Here is a 24,501-nt window from a genome sequence, read left to right on the forward strand (position 1 = left end):
TTTCCCATTCCAACCACAAAGCATGGTGGCTAGCAATATTCTAGGTGGTGACCATAGTTCCTACATCCTTAAGTAAGAACCTCTGGCTGCTCTAAATGAGCATGCAATCTTAGCAAGGAAAATTTCCTGTGGCTTTATAAAGTTAGGACTGGAAGATATTTACTGTGTTAAGAACTACAGAATGGGTCAAATGATCGTCCCCATTTAGCTATGAGAAAACTGTGACAGATTGTGGGCAACTCAACCCATTATCACCGACCAGGAAGCAACAGAGGTTTATTCAGTCAGTGAGCTCCAGAAACTGGTGTCTCAGCACTCTACTAGACTGTCAGCACTGGTGTTAGCGATCTCCAAGCTGGGACACATTTGCTCGCAAACAGAAACACACAGCTGTGTACGTTCAAAATGTGAACTGGGTAATAATATAAAGAACCTGTTTAATAGGGCCAAACCTCAGAGACCTATTTTCTCTCCTGATTGAGTACTCTGTCATTTTAATGGGACAATCACAGTTTCACAAATCATTTAGTTAAGACAATTTCTGGGATAATTACCCTGTCAGATAAATTTAAAAATATTGAAATTAAGGTTGAAGTTTGAAAATTATTCACAGCCTTTCCTTTTTTTCTTCTTTCATAAAACCACCAATAATGTCCAGAAATACATGAATTCTCTGATACTGTAAACCTGAGATGAAATGAAGTGTAATCAATTTTTCACAATGGTTTAAAAGGTCCATGGAGAGAAACATGTTTAAGCTGGATACAGAGCCAAGAGCTTATTATAATGTAAGGTGACTTTAGTATGTTTTACAAAGAAAATTATTTAAGAAATTAGAAAAACTAATATATTTTTCAATGACATTTTAATGCTCAGAGTATTAATTCACATGGATATATGTGTTTATGATTAAAACATTGAGCTTTTAAACAGAGAATCAAAAGACAAGAACAAATGTTAAGATGCTGATGGGTGTTCTTAAGCTGTAGGGAGAGCGACGTGATAAATACTTTCAAGGAGAGACTGGCGCTATGTTTTCTGATATACAATTAGATTCTTGTGTTTATTCTACTTAATTAATTTGGAAGAAGTGAAGAAAGGAGTAAAGGAGAGAGGAAGGGAAGAAAAAAGGAAGGGAAGGGAAGGAGGGAAAAGGTGGGGAGGAGGGGAGAAGGGAGAGGAGGAAGGGAGAGGAAAGGAAGAGAGGAGGAGGGGAGAAAGGAAGGGAGGAAAGGAGGGGAGGGGAAGGGAGGGGAGGGGAGAGAAGGAATGAAGGGGAGGGGAGGAGGGGAAGGGAGTAGGGGAGGGGAAGGAGAGGAGGGGACAATAAAAGGTCAGAAGAAGGGAGGTGGAAGAGGCATGGGAATAAAGGGAAGAAGGTTGGTCTGTCTCCACATTTCAGAACTAGCTTATGTGAGGAGGCAGGATCCTTCGCGATGATGTGAACAAGATAAACAAGTTTCAGAAAACCAACAGGAGGGGAATTTTAGGGCCCTGTTCAGGAAAGTCATTCGATGAGTTCATTTCAGATATGAGTCTTGCTGGTTCAGTGATTAGAGAGATAGGCAAATAAATGTAAAAAGGGCAACATTCAAAATCAAGGGAAATGCTAGACTAGAGAGAGAGAGAGAGAGAGAGAGAGAGAGAGAGAGAGAGAGGAGATATGTTTCTGAGACTAGAATCAGTTCCATTTTTAACCAAGGAATATGAAGCCTTGGTTATGGGGTGTTTATGGGGAATCAGTGTTTATGGGGGTGACCATGGGAAGCTTTACAGTTCAAATCATTTCTAGTCTATGCTAACTGATCAGGAAAGATTGTGATCACAGAACTGATCACAAAAGTCTTAACGTAGGTCAAAAATGAGGTTGTATTTGCATATTATGAATTGCATATTGGAAATGTTATACAAGTAGCGGATTTTATTTGGAGGTTATGGGCATGTTCTTGAAGAAAGCTTCCACGACAGGGACAGACATTTGGAAGGATAATGTTAGGTTGCAGGTGACATCGTTTAGATAGGGTAAAATAATCAGGGCTTGTACAAAGATTAGACATGAGGTTGGTGGAGAGGGTAAGAGTACCACAGTGCCGAGGTTTTATTATGAGGCTGTTATCTGTGGGTATGACGTGTGATCATACTGTGCAAAGGACACAGACTCGGATCTCTGAAGCCTTTTTATAGTCTAACTGATCTCACTGACAGGTTCAACTCTGGTGACCTGAGCATGGCCCAAGCATTCTACCTTCTAACATTTCTCTCGCAGACTAGGATTTCGAACAAGAAATTTGAAAGGAGATTTTGAAGGTCATAAAAGTTTCAAATAAATAATGGGTTTGGTGGTACTTTTTCTTAAGGACATTTTAGTACCAGACATTGTTCATTTGGACTTCATGATCTAATCAATAAATATTTGATGGCTAATATGCTTAAACCAGTTTCAGTGAATACAAAATTTGGAAAAGCAAAATTCTAAAGAATTATCTTCTAAAATAATTCTCAAATGTTGCTTCTATGTATGTTTCAGTGTCTGTTTTCTTAAATCCTTTAGCCCAAGTAGAACTTTTGGGGGTTATTAACAAATCATGTTTTGACTAAAGAAATTGTTGATGAAATTTCTATTATAACTAGATATGGTGTTGGAAATTTAAAACAAAAAGCAGTACTATCTGACATTGCTTATCTAGTGTCAGGAATTGCTTGAAAATCCTTTGGATCTTTTCCCTCCACTGACCTCTTCTGATAGTTAAATAGATGTTCTTTTAATTAGAAGAAAGTAGCCAAGGAATAAACGAATCTACAATTGGCATTTGTATCTTCTGTCTGAAACTTAAAACCCAGTGAGTGGACTTGCAAAGATAGATATAAATATTGAGTAGAGGTACCATTTGTTATACTTCCCTAAAAAGAAATTTTGCAATCATCTTCCAACTGGTGGGACTTTTTGATCTGCTTCTCTATGCTGTGGGAAAAAGGAAGCCGTAATGATTCATAAAATCTTGAGTGGAACTGAAAAAGCTTTTGTCTGGGTTTTAGAAACTTTCACGAGACATCGCTCATTTCAAAATGTAAAAATGATATGTTTATGTTTCCTTGTAAATGTACTTTGTTTACTCCAGTTTTTGGTCTTTGTGTTTTTCCTTTTTCTGGCATTTTGTAGTCAGTCCAAACTAGAAGTAGGACTCTTCCATGAGTTTTCTGATATTTATATCACAGTGAATTTGATTTATATTATAAGCCTGGAAAATAAAAATTGTTCATTGTTCTCTATGAAAAAAAATAGTGATGTTTCATATAATGGTGACTCATGACTGGACTGACAAAAGTAACTTTCATTTTCAGAATATATATTTTTTGGAAAATACATGCTTTAACATTTGTTTCAGATTCATCTTTCATTCTACATTTTACCAAGAAACGATTGCCAAATATAGAAATGCAGTGCAAATGATGATGGTTTGACTTTCCGTAGCTTGCTAAGCATGTTCTAACATTTAGTTTATTTTAAGGGTCACTCAACATGCCCATAGACTATAATGCTCATTTTATATCTCCAAGAGAGTTATGTCACTGATATTTTACAAAGTGTAACAAATACACAAAATGTTAGGCAAAATGTAGTTTGTCTAAAAGCTTATATATATAATATTTACATATGAAGGTAATAACTAGAATACAAGGTCCATTATTTCTTATCAGCTATGAAGTATGTTGCATCTAATTAAATGATCTCATTTGTTCATTTGTTTGTTTGCTTGCTTGTTTTTGTCAGATGGGAGATCGAATTACTAGATCTATTATAACAAAACCACAATAATAGGACATCATGCATAAGAAGCCCATATCCAAACAAATTATGAATGCCCAATACAATCTGTAGAAATGTGGATGGCTGACGATAGCATTATTTGCAATAAATTCTAGATATTTAATGAAATGCAAAGTGATAGAAGCATGTAAACTTAATTGGAAAATTCAAAATCTCACCAGGTACTAATTTCTAATAATAGTGTATAAGCAAAGGTCTTTTAAAGGAGAAAAGTAGGACTAAAACAGGGAAATGACCAACTGCTCTACAAAGCATTCATTAGTAGTACTCGGAATTGTATGTTGTTGTGTATTTGTATGAAGAAATGAGACTTTTCTTTAGATTAGAAATAATATATTAAAACAACTTTTAAAGTTGTGACTTTTCTTGTTCTTATTATTTTTCATTGTTTTTTCCAACTAAACAGAAAAAAAAAATCCAAAGCACATTCCAATAACTTGAAGTTTACACCACACTGATTTTTATTTACTTGGACTAACTTTAGTGATATATTTTTTGAAACCATCCTGGAAAATAATGTGTACAAACAGTCCTCATTCCTTTGGTGTTTTTACATTTTTATGAAAATCAGATCCTATAATTGAGTTTAAGTTTGACAAAGCCTTTGTCTTGAAATGTAAATAAATTATATCAAATAAAAAAAATTAAAAAAAAAGAAAAGCACACAGTTCTTATGAACTGTAAGGCATTTTAGCATTAGTTTTTGAGGTTAAAATGCTTGAGACAGAAAGGTCAAGAGAAGTTATGTTTCACTGACTTATCTTCTTCAGCTCTTGAGTGTAGGGAAGCAGACATGAGGCGTTGTCTTAGAATGGAATGGTCAGTTGGCCATTAAACTTGGTCAGGTGACAGTGTGTGAGTGCGCTCAGGACACTAATTTATAGTAAATGCCATGCTCTTGGAAATTAAGTTGACAACACATTTTAATAAAGCAATATTTAAAATACTCTCCCTGAAACACTCCATTAGCAAGTACCTAACGCCTTCAAAATCAAATGAAAACCCATTTCCTTTTGAATCATATAACGTTAGTAAGGTGTTTAAAAGGGAATGAACTGGCCTCGGGCCCGAAGACATCACTTTATACAAGATCCCTCCCTATGTTTTGCTTCTGGACACCATTAATTGAAGGTAAAGCTTACATGCCATTTTAAAAATATGAGACTGTCATGGAAATAAGGAACAGCTGGCACAAATTCATAAAAAAGGAAGAAAAGAGTTTCCATTATATTCGAGAACACCAAAGTCTCATTTGTCATCACTGGTTACTAGGATAACAATGCCCTCTGTAATTGTGTTTTACAATCATGGAAAACATGTGCCATTGATTTTGAGACTTTCCATAATTTAATGTTTGCATTCATACTGGAAGCATAATTTTTTTTAAAAAAGCATGATGTGAAAACCTATAACAATTTTTTTTCTCAAACTTGTGTGAATTTTGTGACACTTGCTTACAACTTCAAATTTTGTGCACACTTTATTAACTAGGGGAGGTACAACACTGTGTTTCAGTGCTCCTTGGGGAATTACTGCTACTATTAAATGAACTCAAACCCTTTCTGCTTCATATGGTAATTTTTCATTTAAAAGAGCATAGTAGCCATGTATGAGTTTTCCCAAGTTTTCAGTAAAGTAGAATGAGAAGAATGAGGAGGACTTGTTGCTGTTTTTCTGGAATGCTAAAAGGTCTGATGAAATTAAACGTAATATCTGAAGCTTCAGAACATGGGCAGGTATGAAGACTTATAAATAGAAACTTTATATTCATTATACCTCTGTGGATGTTCGTGTGTCTGTGTGTGTACGTACGTGTGCATGTGTGTGTGCCTGTGTATGAGTGTGTGTAAGCCTGTGTGCGTGTGTGTATATATGTGTGTGAGTTTGTGTGTGTGTGTGAATGTGTATGAGTGTGTGTGTGAGCATGTGTGTGTCTGTGTGTGAGTCTGTGTGTGCCTGTATGTGTGTGTGTTTTTGTGTGCATGTGCTTGTGTGCATGTGTGTGTGAATGTCTGTGTGCGTGTCTGTATATATGTGAGTTTGTGTGTGTGTGTATGAGTGTGTGTGTGAGCATGTGTGTGTCTGTGTATGTGTCTCTCTGTGTGTATATATGTATGTGAGTTTGTGTGTGAGTGTGTGTGTGACTGTATGAGTGTGTGAGCATGTGTGAGTCTGTGTGTGCATGTGCTTGCGTGCATATGTGAGTGTGTATATGAGTACGTATGAGAGCATGTGTGAGAGCCTGTGTGTCTGTCTGTGTCTGTGTGTGTCTGTGTATGTGTGTGTGATCTACTGACCTTTTACACTTCTGACTTTAAACAGGGCTCATTGAGCAAACAAATAAACAAAAAAACTACAAAACCAACCTCCTCCCCCAAATCTCTTACCCACAAAACTAAGAAAAAATGGAAACTTGCCCCCTTTTTGGTATATCTTTTATAAGATATATTAAGATAAAATAAATATACTATACTCCATCTTGTCTTTATTGGTATAACAAATCTGATTGCTAATTTAAAAAAATATGATTAAGAGAATTAGTTTTATTTTTTTCAAGGCAGGGTTTCTCTATGTATCTCTGACCATCCTGGAATGCACTCTGCAGACCAGGCTGGCCTCAAAGGGAGATTTGCCGGCCCTGGCTTCCAAACTCCGGAATCAAAGGTAGGAGCTTCTATTGTGTTTTGTTTTTATAATCTACACTATCCTGGGCTTTGCTATTTATCTGGAGAAATGTTTTTCATTTTTTAATATGTTTTCACTGTTCTCAAACAGGAAATCAGGAGAACCAGTTGTTGCCTCATGAAACATTACTGTGTTTAAGCACTATTATAATTATGGATGATGATATTTAAGTACAGATAACCCAATCAAACCCCGTGGTTTGTAAATCCTATTTCACTACCAGTACTTTGTTTTAGAAACAAAAATACTTTTAATTGCTTATGTGATAAAATTTAGCATAAAATGTCTCATTTCCTGTTATGCTTTCTCTCTCCACGCTTGGGACTTTCATTGTAAAGAATGACATGGGAAGACACAAGGGTATCTTAGGCATTGTGGGCATAGTGTGTTTTTCTACTTTTGACACTTTGGTACATGAAAACGGAGGTGTGCTCATATGACTGTGTCAGACACAAAACATGGAGAGCAAAAATATAAAGAGATCAGCAGTATGCTTCATAAAGCAGGTTACTCTGTGCATTTTTTCCCCATCAACTGGGCTAGCTGGTGTCAGGCAGATGCCTGTAGCCACAGGTCTTTTGGGGTTTCCTGGTGGATCTCATGATTCACTGGGACCTAGGATAAATCCTGGGAGGAACCACAGCTCTTTGTCTGGCTTCCTTCGTGCCAGTTATCAGAGTTTACTGTGGTTCAGGCTCCAGAAATCCCAGTCTGGCAACCTAGGGATGGAATGTGTTCAGAGCGAGTGTTTTGTTTGGCTTCAAGTATAAAAAGGGGGAAAAATGCTGCTACTGACATTTAAACAAATTAGGAGGTTTCATATAAAATTTCCTTTGTCCAATTTTTCTTTTTCTTGAAAACTGAAAATCTGGGAATGCAAGTTAGCACTCTCCCTTGGCAGCTTTAGAGTCTGGGTAGGATGGTGGGGTCAGAATCCCTTTATCCTTAAAGAGGTACCCCTCAGTCCCTTCTCACCCTGCTGCTGCCTTTATCACAGCAGGGTCATTTCTTCTTCACTCCCATGGTATCAGACAACCTCACCCTCACAAAGGCTAGAGAGAAGAGGTGACAGAAGGGTGACAAAGTTGACTCCCTATGTTAAAACAATGCTGAAGAGATGCTGGCTGCACATTACTCTTTAGTAGTATTCTGACAGTCCTGGTGAGAACCAAGTCCTTTCAACTTTATGTCAGCAATATTCCCTGATTAGGGGGAAAAAATCAAGTTCCATATCAAGACAAGAAATCATATTAAACACAGTTCCTGAACTTAGGTAGAGAATATTGCAGAAAGCTGTGAAACTTGTTACCCTTAGGAAAGTCCCTCAGAGAGACTCTGCAGTTGTTTCCAAAACAAAGAGACAAGGAAAGGAACGAAAAAGAAAAAGTAAATAAAGAATTGTTCATTAATCTGGGTCCACCAAAATGAGCAAGAAAGATTGCACAAGGTAGATACTATTTCTTTTGAAACTTTTGAAACACAACTCCTGAAGCAGAAAGTCGTTTTTTTTTTTTCTTTCAGGGTCTGCTCTGCAGTGATTTACCTTCTCATTATTAATGTAGGTGCATCTCCCCACATCCTCTCCTTATCTGTTTTTCTCCTGCCTCTTCACTCTTTCAAAATTGTCCTTCAGGGAATCTGCTCTGATTAATGCTACTATAAGCAAACAACGGTTTTAAAATATGAATTTAATTTGAGATATTTATCAGGATCTTCATTTCACATGCATTTGGGTATACTGAATAGAATCAAAGTTATATGTCTTAAAACGAAGTATTTACATACCGAAAGGTAATTATTAGCAGATCAATATGCAACACTCAATGTCTGATGCTCAATATGCTTTTGAAATAAACAAGAGTATCATTAATCTTCCTAAAAATATAATATAAATTTCTAGCAGAAAAATCTATTTGTAACAGATTGGTTAACGAAAAAACAAGTTCAAAGAAACCAGCTTAGTACATCTTAGTGATTTTTTTTAATAGGCAACCTGGTTTCAGTTTCATTATTTAAGTTCAGAGCTCATTGATATCTTACAAGGATCTGTAGCTTCTATTGCTTCCTGGATGAAGATAAATCCATATAAACCATACCAAAGCCATCATGGATAACTGGTGGTAAAACTTTATTATTCAAGTTTAGATGTAACAGACATCGTTGCTGCCTGAAGATTGTTTGCATAAGAAATACACCAAGAACATGTTGTGAGTAGAAATGAACATGCACTATGAAAACAAAATGAAATAAAATGAAAAAAATTCCATGTGTTGTAAAAACAGAACTATTATACCCCACAGTCTGGTGTTCAAATCAGGACTACAAATTGAATGTTTTTTCTTATCAACATGAAATCATTCCATATGAAAGACATTTTCTGCTGGTGAATATTGCTGTTAGTTTTACATTGGCATTTTGAGATGTTTTCCATCCCTCCCCCAGATCAATCATGTTGCCAAATATTACACCCTAAAGAATTCAGCATTTGTTATTGTGACACGTGCCTTTTTGGTAGCCATTAAAAAACTATGGTCTTATCAGCCTGGTTATAGTCTTGCCTCTTCATAGCCAACACTACAAGGCTGCTTAGTAAAGATATTTACAGCTCATCTTTAATAAAAAAAAAATGATGCCAAACTTTCTTGGCCCGTGGGAACCAGAGTTTTAAATAACCCCCTTGGCCACATAATAATACTTGACACTCCTCTGGTGCCCTCCAACCAAGGATCTCAAAGTGCTTTACAAACAAGTACTACATTACCATTATTATTTTTAATATTATTATTATTAATATACTTTTCCATTTTACAGCTGAGGAACCTGAGGCACAGAAAGAAAGAGTTCTATGTTGCAGTCATTGTATTGAAGAAATTATGGGGTAAAACTGGGACCAGTTTTGGGACTTATGGGTCTGAGAAAGGTTAAGTGTTGTTTTAATGGTTGTTATTCTTGCTTTGCTTGGGTGCAGGACAACATAAGCTCACCACATCAACATTTCTTTCGAGAGATTATGTGAACATAGTTTACTCATTTCCCTGTGAGGATTATCATTGATTTTTACCTTTTTTCTTCATCCCTGCCTTGGTATATTTCTGCCCTAGCATCCTCCAGAGGGCCCAATGACTCTGAATAAGTGGAAATGCTTTAGAAACTGCTGCACTATGATCAGAAACACATGAGAACACTCTGAACCAGCAAGCAACAACCACAGGTAAGCACCCTGCAAAGAAGCTAATATCTCTTACTATTGGCCAAATCAATAAGAACGCTACTCTCCATGGGTCTATTTCTAACCACTGTTAGTTAATACTCAGTAGCCTGGTATACTTAACAGTACCTTTCTTTGGTTAGTACATTTAGTTTCATATTCAAAGTGTACATTTTCTCAGTCCCACGTATCTAGCAAAGTCAGAAAGCCTTTACCTACTAGCTAACCAAAGATGCCACATGGTATTTTTTTGGTGCAGCCCTCAACCCAAAGTGTAATTCATCTCAACTATGGGCAAGAGGCAGGACTGTGGCCTAGAAGTAGCATGACCACCAGACTACCAAAGTAGTCTCTCTGCAATACCACCGCCAGGTAGCAGAGATTCCCACTTCTAAAAAGATGTTGATGTTTGTTAGCTAGGTAGGCAGACAGTACAAAAGTCTCAAAACAGGTCACTTTGTGATGTTTTGCAGCCACAAGGCAAGAGGGTAATATTTATTTGATAGCAATATGGATCATCTTCAATTTATTAAGAAAAAATTTCCCCCAGGCAATTAAAATATATGTATGTACATTTAATGTTTTGGGAGCTGTATTTGCATTAGATCATAATAGATTATGTGCACACGTGCAATCATAAACAGGATGTGCTACCACAGGCTTCCACAAAAAGCTCTTGAAATAATCACTGTTTTCTCCTTCTTATTATCTTAGAAAAGAATCCCCATGCTCGTTTCCTAAACTCTACCTTTACTAAAAGAGAACAGTTTAGAACAGAACATCACTATCTTAAAAGTGGATTTAACAAAAGAAAACAAAACAAAACAAACAAACAAAAAACCATCTTAATACGTCATGTAGAGAGAACTGGGCACCTCTTTGTCGTTTGAACAACAGAGAGGATATATTAACGCTGTGAGCGCCATCCCGTTCTCACGTACTTAGAGTCATGTAGTGTCTCTCAGTCCACAATTTTCAGAGGTGGGCTGGCTCCTTATGGTTTTATATCCCAAACAACAGTACTTTTCCAGGGGTGAGTGAAGGTGAGAGAGATGTGAAAAGGAAGAATCTGCATGAGCTGATTCTGGCCCAGTGTAGCAGCCAAAGCTCAGTATAGGATTGACAAATACCTTGAGAAGAATGGCAGGGTTGAATTGGCACAGTACTTTAGGTGGTATATCCAGAAGACTTTTCCAAGAGAGAAAAGTTTCAAAATCATCTTGAAAATCCTTCGAAAAAAAAGGTTAAGTACCTAAATACCTCACTTAAAGTCCTTCACAATTTAAGACAAAAGTCTTCAAATGCCTTTAAAAGTATAACTCATTTTTTTGTAATACATTTTGAAACATGGAATCAAAACTTTAAGTCTTCAAAAAAATGAGTATTTTAGTGTTATTATAAATGTCCATCATTTTTTTAAGGCCCAACTTTTTCTCTGAACCAAAATATGCGTAACATAAACAAACATGAAAGTAAAAGTAATTACTAATAAAGGAATATGGAATAAGACCTAACATGCCAATGCTATCCAAAAGATAATCTACTGAAAGTAGGTTGACCATAAATATTCCAAGCACAGTGATATGTATTCTCCAATGATAATCATTGCTACTATGTCCGACTGAGAAAAAAAAATGGAATGAAAAAACAAAAGGCATACATGCCAACAATGAAAAATCTACTTGTGTCTAACACACAGAAGAAATTGCATAAGGATATCAAAGATGTGATGTGCAATATTGCCCAAGTTGACCACCTTTCTGGTATGTTGTTGAATTGGGCAGTCTACATATAATGAGCCTTGAGGATCAGTACAGTGCACTTCAGTATTTGTGTTACTAAGGAAGTTAAATATTGTTGTTTGGGAACTCTCCTTTTTAGATCTTTGACTCCTCTCAGATTGCTCTCTATATTCTGAGGTGCAGCCTCCAAAATCTAAGAAAGATAAATTATATCAAGTCATTTGAATGCCAAAGCTCCTCACTCCACCTCTTTATTTCAGTTCTTGTGAACATTTGAGCTATGCCACAGACAGGTGAGATTAAAACAGGGTCCTTTAACAATGAAACCAATGCAGAGGACTTAGTCCTGATTTTCTTTCTCTCGATCTTCTTTTTTTTTCTTTTCTTTTTCCATTTTTTTTTTAAAACATGAAAATAAACAAAAAAAAATGCGAGAATGAAGATGAGGACAACATAGCATCAGGAAGGTAATTTTAACTTCATTCGCTGGAACAGTGACAGACTGGTTAACTCTACCTGCCATCCAACTCTAAGAAATGAGACTCAAGAAGCCAAACCCAACCCAACAAAACAATACAAAAGCAACTGCGAATTAATGTAAGACTGGAGTGCAAATGCCACTACAGAATGCAATAAAAACATCCGTGCTGCGGATTCCAGCAACACTTATCAAAATAGTTTCTGAAATGTTTCATCTGAAACATAGACAAAGCAATAAAAAGAGGATATATGTTTATCATCTTAAGCATAACAGTGGGAGTTAAGAGCTTAAAATTTAAAAAAAAAAGGTACTTGGAATGAATAGTGCTACCCTTGTATCCTAAGTAGGCATAAAAATATTTTCATTTCCTTCTTGTTTTCCACACCATTACATTGAGAACTTCCTTTGTTTCATGTTACCGTTTACAACTTTAATGCACACATACACACACGCACACACACACACTAGAGATACCTACTGCAATAGAAATAGTTGCTTCATTACCTTGTTTGCTACATTTGCAAATGTAAACAGCTAGGCAGAGCCAGAACTGACTCTAATGCATGATGGAATATCTTTGTTGCATACGTACACTGTAGAAAATAATTATTCAATATGTCAGGCACCATTATTTGAAATGTAATACATTAATATTTACTAGAAAAATAAGTTTTTTTTTCCTATTTGTTCTCCCAACTTCTTTAATGAAATAAGTTAATCTGACAGTACATCCAGTAGCTTGTAATATCTTCTACATCTCCGTGGCAAAAAATAAACTACTGGTTGGGACAATATAATGCAAATTATTAAAGTCAGTCCTTGTACATACATCCTTGTAGCAAGCATTGAGGCTCGACTAACAGCACCTTAAACCAATTATTTAATGTTCAATTATTTAGCCCTATTTCCCTGAGCAGTTATGCTGAGGAGCTCTCCCTTCATGGATAGTTTTTTTTTTTTGTTTTTTTTTTAACAAAGCCTTAAGTATTAAAAGTACTATGAAGACACTCTTCTAAGAATCCTACTTAATGCTACTTAACTAAACCTGTAGAAATCTAATGAAGGGATGGATTGGTACACATACCAACTGTCAGTCTGTGGTAACGTAACCTTGCATGCTGCCTGACCACAAAGTTTGGACATTATATTTAACCAAAAGAAAATAAATAAATACAGCAGGTTACCTTGTGGAGAAATACCATGTGTTCTCAGCAAATTAAAGCCATGGCCTGACATTTGTATTTATCTAGTCTTTTGAAGTGAGGGGATGGCTTTAGTTACAATGTGCCAAGTGAGATTAGTGACCAACAGGAAGTTAAAAAAAATTCCAAACCAGTTCATCATCAACAAGAAAGAAATATCTGGCTAAATAAAATTACTACATAAGCACTGGGACATTGTTTTAAGAATGAATATATTTGAACAAAATGGATCTAAACTGCAAACAAAATGACTACCAAGTACTGGAACATCTAAAGGACAAAAATATCAAAGAGGGTGTGTATGTGTATGTACAGGCAGGGCTGGACAAAAAACATTGTGCCACCAACTGTCACGGCTCTTACTGCTCACTTAGCAGGCCTAACCACAGTTCACATTTTGAGGTCTAAATCTGAAACATGGTCAATGAGAGGAAACTAACTTGAGAGGTGCCATTTTTTTTCTTCCATTGCCCTGGAGATTCATTTTCTTCTCATTTGGCTAGAATTTCATGATATTTTTAGATGTAGGCAACCTATTACAGGTTTCTGAATGGATGGACCAATAGCCAGCCTAATACTGCTGTCAAATGATAGTATGTAAACTTTTTCAAATTCTAGAGAGCATTTATGTATCTTTACAAACAAAAATAGCTATAATTTGGTGGACGTCTGTCTAGAGACTCTGCAGTATACATTAGGTAAGGTAGTTTTCTGAATTTCCTTTTTTGAAGAATTTTCTATCGATTCCATTCTCTTTCTCACTGACCATATGTTTCATTTTAAAATCTTGGTAACCTACTCATCAAAAGAAAGAAAATTGAAAAAAAAGAGGAATTTTATGTTGGATAAGGCAGGCTCTATGAATTATTTTTTAATAGGTCTTCATAAGACATTACAAGCTATTGAATTCCCATCAAGAAAACCTATTTCTATTTAATTGTGCTAAGTGCTAAGGTTTTACTCTTTAGGTTTTCCATTTTTTTCTGCTTGTGCATTGTTCCTATGCAGGCCCCTCTGGATATGTGTTGTGAAGTCATATTTGTCCGTGCAAAGATGCTGGCATATGCTGCACTGGAAAGGTCCACTGTCACCATGGCAACTCATATGCAAAGCATACATCACTTCATCCAGAAAAACAATGCCACAGTGCACACATTTCGTTGAAAGTTCATCTTGAGTGCTTCTGTCAACTTTCTCCATCTTAACTACATTCAAGGGACCTTCATTTTTTACATTTGGGGGTGCCTTGGTTTTCTCCTTGGAGGCACCGTTTGCAGTTGGCCCAGGTCTGGAATGCTTGATCGCCAAATCTAGAGGAATGTCATTGTCTGATCCAACAGCTGAGAAATGAGGAGGCAGATTGAAGGTGGGGTAAGGCACATAGTTTTGGCAAGGATTTGGTAAGCCAGGCACATGACTCAAGTAGTGCGGATTCCCAGGAACGGAGAGCTTATATTTACTCCAGAACCGTAGCCAATCAGCTTCACTCTGGAAGTCATTATGTACAAAAGGAACTCCAAAGAGTGGGTATTGGTACTTTTCGATGGGGCTGCCTGGTGGAGAATAGTTGGGGTGTTTTGCAGGTCTCATGTACTTTTCGATGGGACTGCCTCTTTCAGAACTTCCTTTCCCATCAGATACAGATGAACTATTTCCTGGATCTCCAGTACTTTCCTGAGGACTTTTTATCTGAATGTGCAAAGGCTGCATCCTTTTGTGAATATCCAGAGTTTGGCTGACCAGGACTGGCTGCTGAGCACAATGGCTTTTAGTCAATGAACCCTGGGCTTCGTATTTACTCAGGCTCGGAAGTGGAATTTCTCTCTGGTGACTTTCACTTAAGTGATCTTCTGACCTCCTCTCTAAGGGGCTTCCATTGACCGGCTCCTCCCCACTTCCCCTCTGCTGTTTGTTGAGCTGCTCAGCCTGAAGGGCCTCTGGGTTAAGGCGCTTTCTTGTCCGTCTTCTAATAATCTGCTCGCCGTTGTTTTGTTTAATGATGTTTAAAGGCCTGGGAGTCTGTAGGGAACACACACAATACAGAAAAGAGAAACGTTACAAAATAAATTAAATGCATCAAAAACTCCTCACAACGATGAACAACACTGAATTTCAGAGTGAGAATAGCCTTTAAGCTACTAAGCTCTTCTTTCTGCCCTAGGCAAAACTGAAGGAAGTAACCAAAGTGTAGTGTTTTAAGCTAAGTAAATAATATCTGTCTTTGAAGGGGTGTGGTGGAGGAACAGAAAACTTTAATTTTTTTTGAAAGCGGTGTTTTCAGACTAAGTAGATTTGGAAATTGTCACCACTAATGAAAAGTATTGAGGAAACCATTTGAAGAAATGATTTTTCTATAATACATCAGTTCTTGAGTTATGTAAAGATACCTCAACCAAGTAATCTGGTGGATAAGTACTGGAAGTTGAGAAAGACAAAACAAAGAAATACTACGCATTGCTATATTCTAGGTAACAAAATATGTTTCTCCACGGGATCAGTCCATGGATCAAAGGTCTAACATGATGCTGTCTTCTTAAGAGGAAATTAAGGAACTAATTAGGAAGAGGCCTCACCAGACTTCAACCATGGTGGTGCCTCCACCTTCCATCAACAACTGTGAGTGTATCACTTTCTGCTGCTACAAGCCACTCAGTCAGCCTAAAGTGTTTTGTCATGAACATTTAAACTGACTAACACATACATAGTTGTAAAGAATTGCAAAGGTAAATATATACTATTCACGTCACAGATTCACAATTAAACACAAACTATTGTCAGGACTGTGAGAAAAAATTATCACATGAATTTTTTGGTCTTAATTTTACTCTTTACTCTTTACCTGATCACAGGCAAAGCATTAGTTGTGTATTGAAATCCTAAATTCCTTTGCATGTCTGATTCAGATGCCTGTCATTCTAGTTTACTTAAAATGGAGTCAGCTTCCACTCAGGTCAAGTATCACATTTGGCTTAGACATTTCATGATCAGTAACTATATACACATTCAGTAAGTATTTATATTATATGACAAAATTTGGAGGTAAGATTATAAAAACTCTGCTTGCAGAAAACTCTAATTTTGATTTGTAAAATGAAATAAGTAGGTATAATAAATTAATGTATATTTATAGACTAAATTTCAGGAGAATGTTCAGATGATCTGATTTTTCCACAATATTATTGATATTTACTGCATATGTAAACATATAATTTGTGAATAATTCATAAAAGATCTTGACTTCAATTTAAAATAATATATTTTAGATATTAAAACAATGTAAGTAAGAACTTTTGGAGAATATTTCTATTGCCACTAGATAGAGAGAAATAAAAATCACATATTTGTTACTGGTGATACAATTATTAGTTTCAGAATGCAAAACCTTGTTGGATTGGCTATGCCACATACATTTATGCTTTATAGTAAAAAAAATATATATTATTTAGTCTCTATACTACAAGGAAGCCTGGAATTTAATTAAGTCTTACAATTTTATAATTGTGGCATTTTTGTGTGTGTGCACAATTTTTATGTATTTTTTATAAAATTCATCTTGCCTCTGGAGAGATGAATATTAAAATAATTTTGAAAAAAGTTTGGTGTATTTCACAATTTCACACTAGTTAAATTATCATAATTTGGCTGAGCAGCAATTTAATTAATTCTTGGCCTGCTGATTGGCCAAAGTTCAATTAAAACCATTAATGTCAGTGCTCATTAAACAGAGGCTTTTTGCTGTGCTTAAATAGTGAGGGTTAAAAAAAATGTAAAGTGGCAGTAAGGGTCTTTCTACCAATTCCATGCTAATGACCAAGGGCTTTACAGTATTCTCAATTAGCACCATTGCTGGCAGTAGGCATGTTTTTCAGAAGTGTTTTCAGTGTCCACTTACTAAGATGTTTTGTCTCAAATTGTATTCCCCGTAGCTCTAATCTTTTCCCTGGCCTGTGCTAAGAGCTGTGGTAAAATGCCAAATAAAATGGAAAAAAAGGCACAGGGAAAACTATTTACTCAGTGGGGCATTGCTGTTCTGAAGTCAGTACTTGACAAAGATGTACTGTCTACACTATAGAAACAGTCTTCAGGAACTTAAAAAATTCCTGCTTAGAATCTGATATGGGAGGGAGGATCTGCTAGCTTACATTCTATTACAGAGTTAAAACTAAAAATTTTGGATGAAATTCCTTCAAATGACCCCCATGAAACAAAGCCAGCAGGAGATCTCAGGCATAGGGCACCTGTATCTCTTCCACTGTGCAACTGAGTGTCCCCTGGATTTCCCTGGCATTGCCCTGTGCTAGTGCTTGCAAACAGCTAACGTGGCTCATTATAATCCAAAAGGTATACTGGAATGGGAATACGGAGGGTGCCTCTATTTCTCTCTTAAAATACTTTTAGTTTTTGAGGTTTCTCCTCCTACCTAAATTAATTCCAGCCAATTCAGTTAACAGGTACTTTAACTACCTGTTATGTGGACTTTCCAGAAATCAATCATTTTCCTCTGCTAAATCAAAGAAGCATAATGCATTACTAATGACCTCAAATGTATCTCCAATAGCATCTAAGGTCCTTTCACAATAAATCATATGTACATCCAAAATGACTGTACTAAACAGCCCTGCAAAGACAGGCAGCAGAAGCAATGGAAGAGGACATATCAATCGTGCGTCATGCCAGCTCATCTGTGTAAGCATCTCCTGAAGTGCTGGGATGAGTTCTTACCGAGTGAAGTTTCTGGTAGAGACCACATGCGTTGCATACATAGCCGCCATTTGCATTCTTTCGCCAGAGAGAGGTCTTTGTGGTCAGGCAATTGGCACAAAAAACACCAGAGCCTCGTCGCCTCTGAAACAGGAGAAAAAAAAAAGAGAAGTAAGGTCAGAGGTGAGTCACATGATCCAGAGAGTAAGTCCAAATGAACCAAGGAGTTTTGTCTTTATACTCCCAACAATGACAGTATAAAACCACACTGCCCATAATGAGGTCAGGTTCAATTGTGTTTAATAGGCACCACTGATTTTCATTATAATTAACCCTACAGTGATGGATGAGGTGTGTGGAACACCAAAGGCTTTTCACAGAAACAGCTTTAACTTTTTGAACTTTGGGTTGCATGCCTTTAATGATGGCTCCTAAATGCTCGACCCTAAAACATACCTTTTAAAAGTGTCAAAACAAAACTAAAAAAGACACCACATAGCAATATGCTGAAAGTAGTTTGGAATATGCTACCTGAGACCTCAAATATGGGTTAGAGTAATTCGCCATGGCAACCATTTAACATTAAACCAGACTGCTAACCTTCTGTATGTCATTTCTGTAACAAAAGTTCTAGGAGAGTACAAGGTTGCATGATCCAGTGTTTCCCTTGTGATTATGAAATCAGAAAGAGAACACCCTCTGTTCCCCAAACCTGAGCAGACCTTTAGACATTGCTTCCTAGGTGAAGTGTAGTATTGCTAATGCAAACCCTTCAGAGGTATCAGTCAGCTGAAGTCAGAAAATACCCTCCTCTCAGGGACTCTTTATCTACTCCGACCTCATAACTGGAAATCCACAGAGTTTGTTGAATAGGATGTCAATTTTAGAGGTCTGAATTGTGCAAACCCCAAATTCAGAAGAAAAAAATTATCTAAGAATATTGAAAGGTTGCTAATTACGATTGCTGGTTGCATTTTTTTTTCTTCCGAGCAAGTAATGGTTCTGCCGAACTTCTCATTTAAACAAAAGTAAAACTGTGTGTAGGCATAGATAGGAACAGGCAGGAAGTCGAATACTCTTGCAAAAAATAAATGCTCAAATCGTGGCTCAGCTCTCCTTTTGCAGCAATGCCTTTAATGATAGAATAGGCCTGTGAGATAAGGAGTGGGAAAAGTCTTGCTGTAACCTAATTTTATTATAAATTAAATATTACAAACACCATAAGTCAAAATTTCAGGGATTCATAAAATTTAGGCAATTTATTTAACCAAAGTCTATACTGTAGGGGAGTGGTGCGCCTGCCAAAAAAATACAATGGTTATAATTGTACTCTGATACATTTCAAATGGAAAGCTTTCTGCAGACATAATTTTGGCTTCGAGACTGGAACACTTTCTTGGCATTGAAAGGGCATTTGATTCATCGGGTGTTTCACAATCTATCACTAAAAAGACCTGGTGAGCAGCCAGCTCCCTATAGGGTAATTTTTCCATCCAGATGCAAGTGGTATCAGAGGCCCTCGTCAGCTAAACTAATTATGATCTTGCAATTGCTGATGCCTGCCCACTCTAACATTCGACATCCTCCATTAATCACCAATACAAGGAAAATGAATGAAACGTAAAGAAACGAGGGCCGCTAAGCTGCATGGCTATAAAAATTCGAAATGAGAGCAATAACTTAACAAGATTGGGGGACTGTTTTTAGTGAGCACAAAAGTCAGGCTAACAATTGCCCTTTTAAGCGAAGAACACGATTTCATTAGTGTGGCCATTTGTGCCACTTTAGGTGATGTAATAAAGGCTAGATTTCACAAAGATAATCTCCAGCTCCCCTTTGTTGCCTGCCCCAAACACCCATCCCATCCAGGAACGAAATTCGAGTTTCTCCTCAACAGTAACATCAACCACTGGAAGCAGAGGTCGTTGGGTCTGCTACAGAAGCAGATAGCAAGCTGCCATCTACAAACCAACAACAAACCACCCTAGGTTACACTGACAAAAAAACAAACAAACAAACAAACAAAAAACCCAGCACCATTTATTCAAAGGAGGGGGGTGGGGATGGGGGTGGATTAGGTTTAACAGTTAATGTTTCAGGTGACATTTTGTCATTGCCCTAGATTTAAGTAACTCAATGGTAAATCAGCTCCAGCACAAGCCACACTAAGTTCATGTAAATATCCTTATGGAAACCAACCCACACCCGTGACCCAGGCCACTCTGCTCAGGTCTAAATGTGAAATGATTCACCCCAGCTTGCTTCCCTTTTCTTATGCCCTGTGTACCTGACATAGCATGCCAAAGTGGGCGTATATCTTCTTTCGGTGAGGTGAGCATTTCAATGCTTGCACAATTTGATGCCTTATTCGTTGCCCTTCATTAATGGGGGGGGGGGCGGGCGGGAATCCTGAAATTACTGCACTTGTTTTCTTAGCAGTATCTTACACTTAGCAGTTACATACAGTTCAATTAAAGTCACTGTATTTTTAGGACAAGCCATATCTTAATTTAAATCTCTCAGGTGTACTTTGAATTCTCAAACTCAAAATCAAGATGCTTTAGAGTTTACAAATCAGTCTGAGAAGTGAGGCTACTGTATTCAAACTCATTTGTGACATTCATTAGGAGTTACTATAGGAAGTGCTGCCTAACCTCACAGAGCTGAAATGTCTCCTGGGTTTACAGTGCGAACTTTATTCTGAAAAAAGAATCAGGGTATTCATACGGTATAATAGATACTATTAAAACATAGCAGAGATGAAGTTATTACATGACTGATAAATGCCTAGCAAGTCTGCATATTGGTTAAAAGAATTAAATCATGGCGACACATTTATGAAAAGAAAAGTCTTAGTTTTGTTTTCACTAAATGTCATTACTGAGCATTCAAGACATACTTAACATACGCAGTTACATACCGTCAGTTAGTTAGCTGTGCCTTGCTTGGACATATCTTATCAATTATGAGAATGGAAAACTGAGTCAGAGTGGAATATCTAGGTGTTCACACCTACTCAAAGGGAGGGTGCTGGTGCTCGGGTGGAGAGTGGGAAGGAGGTGAGAAGTATTTCACACGTAAGATGTTAAGTCTCATCTCAACAGATTTAGCACTTTGAAAATTGTGGAACCATGTCTTAGAGGCACCAACATTTCTTGAAGGGGCAGAGAAGATAGAAATCTTGTCCCCATGTCCCCAGCTTAGGAACCACAGTACCTCATCTCTCTAAGATATGCACGGCAAAGAACCCCGACACAGAACCAGTACACAGGAAGGTATTTCCCTGGGGTATGCAGTTCCTGACTCCACTCCCAGATAGAGCAATGGCCAGTTAGCAAAGGAAGGTAAGAAGAGGTCCTTCTGCCCATCTTTGTAAATAAGCTTTACCCTAACTAAGAGAAAATCTCTGTGTATGGATTCAAAGTCTATCCTGCATGTCTGGAAGGTTTTTTTTTTAAAGAGATTTTAAGTTTTCTCCTGTACAGAGCTTCTTAAGAACAGAAGACACTGAGGACAGTCCTGGAAATAGCATTGCTTGTTATTATTTGCACCATTAGTTATCACTTCTATTCTTGAAATAAAAATTAAATCTGTTCACTTCAGATTAAGAGAATTAATCTGAGTTGGGAAGTGACAATAAATTATGTATAGAGAATAGCATCAAGAAAACAATACACGGTGTAGTCTTGCTTGGCACATTTATTTTGTAAAAGCAGCGATGCCAGCTTTGGGTGGTAGAGTTACCAGGCCAGGCAAGGCCAAAACCTGAACTCTCCGTTATAATAGTCATATATTACAGAGTTCTGCAAGTCCATAGGCAGTTTAAATCACGAGTTTCACCATTTCCTACAAGCTGTTCTTAAGAGATAGTAATAACATGTACCGCTTTGACTCTATGCTAGAGAGCAGAGAATTACAGGTCTGGAGTAAGGGCAGTGCTGGTGGAGAGAAGGATAGGAAGGGTAGCTAGTGGATTACATAGCCTGCCATTCCTGAGGGATATAGTTAGCGCTAATCTTTCCTCTCTGAATAGAGGAGCATTAACTACTTAAACAGAGGCACAGGGAGTGTTGACATCGCCCAGTGCACCTTCTATTTCTGCTTGTTTTTACTGGATTCTTCAGTGATGGGAGGTTGACCTCTAACCCCAGACCTACATAAAGTGGTCCCAGTATCTATAATCAGCATTTCAAGAGAGTGAAACAACTTTAGCCTTTACGTGCACACCAAAACGCTGTAGGAGTATCATTAATATCCAATGAAGGTTTGTTCAGTCAAGGGCTTACATGTCGTTCTAGGCAGAGATTGGCCATGTGTGTTGGTTAATCCAGATACAACACAAGGGGGGGGGGGGGGAAACAACCTAAATTGTTTCGGCTGCTTTTATCGCTTATTTTATTTTATTACTTGAGAATCATCCAGTAACAGAAATTTTAGGGTTTTCATGTTTCATTATTAAGAAGAACTGAATTCACTTGATTAATAAAATGAAAACTTGATTGAATTATTTATTCAAGTGGCTTAACATTCAGAGACAAGAGTATTCACTTCCATGATATTAAAAGTCTCCACTGGCAAAGACATTTCTGGAGAAATGATCTTTTATAATAGTTTTCTATGAATAAGAACCATTCTGGGACCATGTAATTATATAACAAGCCTTGATAGGAAGAGTATTTACTCACATTTTTTATGGTTTTATATCTTAGCCATTTTAAATCGAATCATTCTGAAACTTGATATACATGCTGTTCGTCTGGATGTGCCTCAAATATTTTTAACTCTTTAAATATTTTCTGTGTTTATTTGATTATATCAAGAATTCTTTGCAAATTTCATTTTAAAGAAACACACAGATGGCTACGATAGAACCTTCTGGTTCAATTTTGCAGTAATAAAATTTCAGCAGTAAGTTTAATTCAATTCAGTTCTGGGAATAATTATTGAATGTCCAGCCTGTGCCTGGCACTGTGCTACAATCTGGGGTCTAAGCAATAGACAATTTCCCATGGCCTGGAATCTTGCAGATTTTCTGGTGGACACAGAGTTGAAGTGCCGAGACCTTTCATGAGCACCAAAAGCAAAATAAATGGAAAGCTTTTCAAAGCATATACCATACACACTATTTTAAGGGCTAATTTTTTTTTAAATGATGAGGAGATAGACTATTTGTGAGCATTTTTCATAATATGCAATATTCTAGAATTTTGGAAACAAGTTCATATTTATTTATTGTTCATTAGTAAAAAAAAAATCCTATCAACAAGACACAACAAATTGTACTAAAATATGATTTAATTATGTTCAGTCATCAGATCCATTCTAAGTAATTATTGGACAAATACTGAATACTGTGTCATTTACCAGAATGAGATGTGAGTGCCACCATATTTTCATTTTCTTTCTCCAGAAATGTAAGTGGTTTAATATACACGATCCCATAGAACATCCATAATAGGGAGTGGTACAGGTAGAAGAAAATCAAAACAGTGCACAGTGGCAGTGATCAGTTCTAACAGCCAGAATCATCCAAGGAGGACAAGCTGGCCAATAATTTAACAAGAATAGGGCAAAATTTCTGCGAGAGAAAGTGACAGTCACCGATACTCTGGCTGACTTTCGTTCCAAATAAAATTATGAAGAATCAGTTGAAACGGGCTGTACAGCCTGACTGCGCCTGCTTTAAAACAGTCCTGGCTGTCCTCAGGTTTCTTGCCAGAAAACCAAAGGGACTCTATAAACTTCATCCAAGCACCCATTCTATAATCAACTATTTCAGAGCTTAGAAAGCAAATCTGCTTGTTCAAAACATATCTTCAGCACATTATTGATGATAGCAAAGATGAGTGTTAACTAAACATGTATCTCAGGAATAGCAGTACAGCAACTCTTGCTCTACCACAAGAGGCAATGTTCATTCTAGTTATCACACATTCTATCCAGGTGCAATGTGTATCCGATCTTTCCCATGATGCTCAACTATAGTGGATCAGCCATTATAAGGGTGCCAAAACTAATGTTCAGTCTCTTCTGATATGTAACACATGATTCCAGCAGCAAACAAAAGACAATCAAAATTTCCCAATGCATGTCTCACACATACACACACACTACCCATACAGTCTTTAAGCATAAATACCTTAGAGATTTATTGTGTAGATAGAAAACTTACTTCTTAGGTCTGAGGATGACATCACCTTTCTTTGACATATTGTACATTTGGCAAATGAGATAACCAGCACTCCACACTACCTACAAATTATGCCACAGAATCAGAGCTGAAAAGGGCCAGTTCTTTAGACTTCTGGCCCATGCTGTTTCTGTAATAACACTCTGCTGTCACAGCAAGTATGCATTTGGACAGCTAAAAATATGGCTGAAAATTTATGTCTGCACTGTCGTTTTTCATTCCATGTGAAAGTCATTATTGTTAAAAGATCTATTGAAGTTCCTCTATGCTTCTATTTCTGCCACCATGGAACTGCTTTCACCTTTAGCTACATTTACTAGGTAGTTGTTTTTCTTCAATGCCAGTGACAAAATCTGACACTGAAAAACTATATAATAAAAGGCTTTGGTGGGGGTACTGTTAAACAAGTTAGCACCTTCTAATATAACTGCTGCTGGAAAATACATGAATTGATTCTGCTAAG

The 24,501-nt window shown here is 37.0% G+C and overlaps 1 protein-coding gene across 5 annotated transcripts in view; it reads right to left on the reverse strand.

The window, feature by feature from the left end:
* Positions 1 to 8,625: 8,625 nt before the first annotated feature.
* Positions 8,626 to 24,501, reverse strand: part of Trps1 (transcriptional repressor GATA binding 1) — a 231,654-nt gene continuing 215,778 nt past the window's right edge. For all 5 annotated transcript variants that reach the window (XM_052160701.1, XM_052160705.1, XM_052160700.1 and 2 more), the window contains 2 exons: positions 17,870 to 17,992; positions 8,626 to 15,166 (listed from right to left, as the gene is read on the reverse strand). In XM_052160701.1, coding sequence (XP_052016661.1) covers positions 14,105 to 15,166; positions 17,870 to 17,992 — 1,185 coding nt within the window. In that variant the 3' untranslated portion in view covers positions 8,626 to 14,104. The remainder of the gene's footprint in view (positions 15,167 to 17,869; positions 17,993 to 24,501) is intronic.

Source organism: Apodemus sylvaticus, chromosome 17 (assembly GCF_947179515.1).
Source record: "Apodemus sylvaticus chromosome 17, mApoSyl1.1, whole genome shotgun sequence".
Taxonomy (NCBI): domain Eukaryota; kingdom Metazoa; phylum Chordata; class Mammalia; order Rodentia; family Muridae; genus Apodemus; species Apodemus sylvaticus.